The 5,030-nt window shown below is 41.7% G+C and overlaps 1 protein-coding gene across 5 annotated transcripts in view; it reads right to left on the bottom strand.

Annotated features, from left to right (window-relative positions):
• Positions 1 to 1,918: 1,918 nt before the first annotated feature.
• Positions 1,919 to 5,030, bottom strand: part of pcnx1 (pecanex 1) — a 303,868-nt gene continuing 300,756 nt past the window's right edge. For 4 of the 5 annotated variants that reach the window (XM_068039549.1, XM_068039550.1, XM_068039553.1 and 1 more), the window contains one exon: positions 1,923 to 3,179. In XM_068039549.1, the coding sequence (XP_067895650.1) occupies positions 3,039 to 3,179 (141 nt within the window). In that variant the 3' untranslated portion in view covers positions 1,923 to 3,038. Of the gene's footprint in view, positions 3,180 to 5,030 lie in introns of all 5 variants that reach the window. The other variant, XM_068039551.1, reaches the window with a different exon arrangement.

The following is a 5,030-nucleotide window of genomic DNA, read 5'->3' as shown; positions in this document are numbered from 1 at the left end:
GAAATCATACCTAGCACAAAGGAAAATGATTGTGGTTATTTTAGGCTAATCATCTTAGTACCAGCTCCATTTCATTATTCCTCAGATAATAAAGCAGTTCATTCCTGCATGCAACAAAACCTGTTGATCAATGAGAAGTAATTCACTTGACACAAGTGTCAAGCAATTACTTATCTCCAAAAGGAGAGCACTTAACCACCTTCCAATGACATTCAACGGCCTTACCATGCCCAGCCTTAATATCCTGCAGGGGGGGGATGTGTCACTGTTTGAGCTGGATGAACCACATAAATGCTGTGGTTACAAGGTCAGGTCAGAGGATAAATATTATGCAGCAAGTGGTGCACTTCCTGATTCTCCAAAGCCTCCCCACACCCTAAAAGGCACAATCTAGAGTGTGATGGAATCCTTTCCACTTACCTAGATGGATGAAACTGCAACAACAATCAATATCATCCAGAACAAAATAATTTTCTTGATTGGCACTTCATCCACTGGCTTAAACATCCAATTGCTTCACCACCTTGGCTGCAGAGTCTACTATATACAGATGCACTGCAGCAACTTGCCATGGCTTCTTCAGCAGCACCTCTCAAACCCCATAACCACCACCACCTAGAAGGAACAAGGGCAACAAGGTGCACGAGAACATCATCACGTCCAGGTTCGCCTTCATGTCGCACACCATGCCGACTTGGAGGTTCATCATTGTTCGGTCAGAATCGTAACGCCCTATCAAATGGTACTGTGGGAGCACTTTTCATGGGCAATAAATGCTGGCCTTGCTAGCGATGCCCACGTCCTGAGAAACCTAACAGCCTGCAACTCAGTCTGACAATCTCAGTATAGTGTAGCATTTATTTCTGAACTTTAAAATATTATGCAGTCTACCATGACTTTTAACTCTTTCCATGTTCAGAACAATGAGGGTGACAATATAATTAGTATGAGACATTTATTTAAACAATTGTGTTGAATCAATATATTATTCACTAAGGTATTTTGATAAGAGTTGTAATCTTCAAATGAAACATTCCCTCCTTATAACAGTCAAGTACTCTAATGGAGGTTAGTTTTATAATGAAAGGTGTTTCTCAGAATAAATAGAACATAGTGTTATTACCTTTATGCCAGCTTTGGCTCGGAGTCAAAATGTCATGGGGTTTAAGCCCCACCCCAGAGACGTAGGCTGACATTCCAGTACTGAGGGAGGGAGCTACACTGGAGGTGCCACCATTCAGATGAAATGTTAAACTAAGGCCCCGCCTGCCTTCCGCTTGTTGTAAGACAGCTCATGGCATTATTTAGTTTCCTTGCCAATATTTATCTCTCTACCAACATGACTAAAAATATTATCTGGCCATTTATCTCATTGATGTTTGTGGGACCTTGTTGAGGGCAAATTTGCCTACATTACAACAGTGACTAAACAAAAATGTTTTAGGGACTGTAAATGGCTTTGGAATGTCCTGAGGTTATGAAAGGTGCTTTATAGAATCTTGAAATAGTACAGCACAGAGAAGGCATTCAGCCCATCGAGTATGTGGTGGATTTTCCACTTAGTCCCACTGCCTTGCTCTTTCCCCATATCTCTGCAACTTTTTCTCCCAAGTATTTATCAACTTCCCTTCTGAAGGCTGCTACTGAATCTGTATGTAACACTATCAGGCAGTGCATTCCAAATTCTAGTCACTCGTTGCGTAAAAAAAGCTTTTCCTTATGTTGCCTCTGGTTCTTTTATCAATCACTTTAAATCTGTGCCCCCGGTTATCAACCCTAAAGCCACTGAAACAATTTATCTTTATTTATTTTAAACACCTCTATCAACTCTCGGTCTTTATCTAAACACAAGTTTGTTTGTATATTAGAGCACAAGACTTAAATAAAATTGGAGAAAAACATTACACCAAGAAGGATTTGCTTTATTATAAAATTGCTTTATTGATCATAGGTTCAATACTGTAGTTTCAGATGCAGTACACTGCGAAAAAAAAAATCTTCATTTAGGCTTCTGTCATCTTTGTTTTAAACATCAACTACATTATTTACAAGTTTTCTGTTACATACACATAAGCACCCGTCCCCTTGATATATATTTTGTGGTGGTGGCTGTTGCTTTGATACTCTGAGGGAGGGGTTTAAATTGCACGGCCTGTGAGGAAACAGTGAACTGTATCCAGTCATTTTGCAATTCAGTCCAACAAAACTACTGCTGAACCCAATGTTAACTTTATCTTAAAATTTCTTTTCCCTGAATATACAGAAACAGAAGATTTTATAACAAAAAAGTTCACAGTAATAAATATCAAAAAATTATACAACTGTATACAAGTTCTATTGAAACAAATAAAAATAAATTCCAAGTCAAAAGAAAAGAAAAAAAAGGCGAGATTGGAGCATGACATAAGCTGATGATTAATGTTCTCATCCCGAAAGGCATTTTAAAATATGGCATTTATATAAATAAAAAGCTCTGAGCAATCTCAGAATATTTAGTGCATTGTTGTTAATTAGTGCAGTTGTCTTTAACATAGTCACGACTCAGAAGGAATGAGACAGTAGTGAAATGATCAAACTGGACATTATAGTTCTTTTGTATGGTCAATAGAATTCTAACCTAGCAATAACTTCAAAAACAATATTTCCTTTTAAAGAGTTTAAACGTGCACTGCATGAAACTATGACATTCTCAGTATTGGCAAATAAATAAACAGACAAAATACTCAACAAAATCTACTGAACAACTTAAGAAAAATGTTCTTTAAAGCATATGAGATGCATAGAATTTTTTTTTAAATGTTTTAAAAAATAATATAATTTTAAATCAGAGTTCTGCCTCCATGCAGTTTTCCTTTCTCACCTCAGTTGAGGTCCGACAAAGCAACATCCTTCAAAGCTTTTTACTGCAGGGGGGTTTAAATTCTGGATATTCTATTCCAGCCTCCAGCTGTTGCAGTAATGCATTCAGACCACAGGATGGCAGAGTGAAATTTACTCCCATTTCCATCTCCCACATTCAAGCTACCGCTGCAAGTGTTTCAAACTTTAGACCCCAGTTCTAGGACCCCAGACTCAATGATGGGAACATACTTGTCTTCAATCTGAACCAGCAGGATCGTCTTGTCTATGTGGGACCTGCAACTTGGCTCTCTGCTGCAAGGCACCCAACGGTGAATCACCTAATTATATAGAGAAGGAAATATTAAACTGGTATGAAATAGATCTGGAATAATGAGGAACCTTCCATAATCAAAAGTGCAGATTACTCTGCTCAGTGCTTTCATTTCTCGTGAATATACTCATTTCCAGTTTGAAACTGCCTTGGAATGCATTTAAATATGGCTGCGATTGCTGACAAAACCACTAGGTGGCGCAGTACTGGCACATACATAAATGCAGCCTCATTGACAGAAACATCAATGCGATGTCTCAGGCAGCTGCCAGTAATAAAGATGGCACTGCTCAATTTGACACAAAAAAAAATTGAATCCAAACACCCACACTCCTCAATGGCCCCGATCGCCGCATCCATCCCCCCAACAGTACCCCGCCCAGTCTCGCGATTGCCACTTCTGTTCCCTAATCCCTCCTGCGATTGCTGTCTCAGTTGCTGCATTCAGTTTCCCGCACCTGCCTTCTTGCTGCTCCCTCCTGCCACTTCAGACTGCTCGCTGCTCCCTCCCACCACTTCAGACAGCTCGCCGCCCCCCTCCCTCCACTTCAGACAGCTCGCTGCTCCCTCCCGCCGCTCTCTTCTGAGCCCGTCTGCTCACCGTTCCCTCCCGTCTCGCCACCTGGAGAAACGGCGGTGGGGGGAGGGTGTGGGAGCAATGAGTGAATGGGGTGCTAGTAGTGAGGCTGGAAGCGAGTTGTGGGATGGAGCGGCGGGATTGAGCAGCGAGCAGTCGGGAGCAGTGAGCAGGCGCGGGAACAGTATCGAGCAGGTGGGCATGGGAGAGAATGACAGGAGGGAGCGAGGAAGAGAAGCAGCCATTGAGGCGTTGATTGCAGGAGGGCAAGGGGTACTGTTAGAGGGAATGGAGGCAGCGATCGCTGACATCGAGGGATGAAGCAACATGTCTGTCATCATTACGTGGTGATGTTGACGCGTGCATGCGCGGACCCATACTGGCAAGCTGGCAAATGTTCAGACGCACTGATGACGTTGGCGATCGCACTGCGCATGCTCTGCATTGTCAGGAGACATGCCATTTAAATATTTAAGGGATATTATTACACCATATAAAATTAACACCTTGTTTTGTGTTCTATTTTTTCCTACTTCTTTTGCCATCTCTTCATGTCACGTGTGTCATTAATAGCCAAAGTGGACTTCTACACCAAGAAGTTCACTTTGAAACCAGCTCGGAGCATAATGGACATCCAGCGTTCACTCTCATTTCCCCTCCCCATGGGAAAGTACTCAGTCTCCACTGTTCAGCACGTTCGTCGTGTTGTACAATTGAGATTGGAGACTAATACAGAAGCAGCCACTGTGGCTTTTCAATACATTTAAAGAAAAATCTCCCAGTAAAAAGTCAGCAGTGAAAAGTTTTATCTATGAACAAATGTTGTGCTTATTTGTATGGCATGCTTTCATAATTAGAGTCAAACCCAATACAGTAATCCTGTCAGTAAATGCAAAACAACTAAATCTTTGAGGGCAGCCCCAGTTGTATTGGTTAGGACTGCTAATATGCAATCTTGTATTGCTTTGTTTTGCTGCACTTACATGAAAGATTGCACCAGACAATTGATACAACAACCTGACTGCACCGCATGGTACAAGATGACTCAGGAGAAGGAATGCAGGCATTGTCAGGTGTCAATGCAGGACCCTGGCGAGGTTATACATCATAATGGGTACTCATCACAAACCAAGCTCAGTTTACACAGATACAAATTTAGCACCCGATGACTCGATTGCCTTATTTTTGTACTGAGACAGGCTTCAGAGCTGGTCTCCCCTCTGATGTGCATCAAAGCAGCAGTCTTGGTTGGAGGGAAAACTTAGCCAATCCAAACTAAAT

The sequence above is a fragment of the Heterodontus francisci genome, chromosome 9, assembly GCF_036365525.1.
Source record: "Heterodontus francisci isolate sHetFra1 chromosome 9, sHetFra1.hap1, whole genome shotgun sequence".
Classification (NCBI taxonomy): Eukaryota; Metazoa; Chordata; class Chondrichthyes; order Heterodontiformes; family Heterodontidae; genus Heterodontus; species Heterodontus francisci.
Note: the sequence above shows the minus strand (reverse complement) of the source record. Positions and strands in the feature narration are given on the sequence as shown.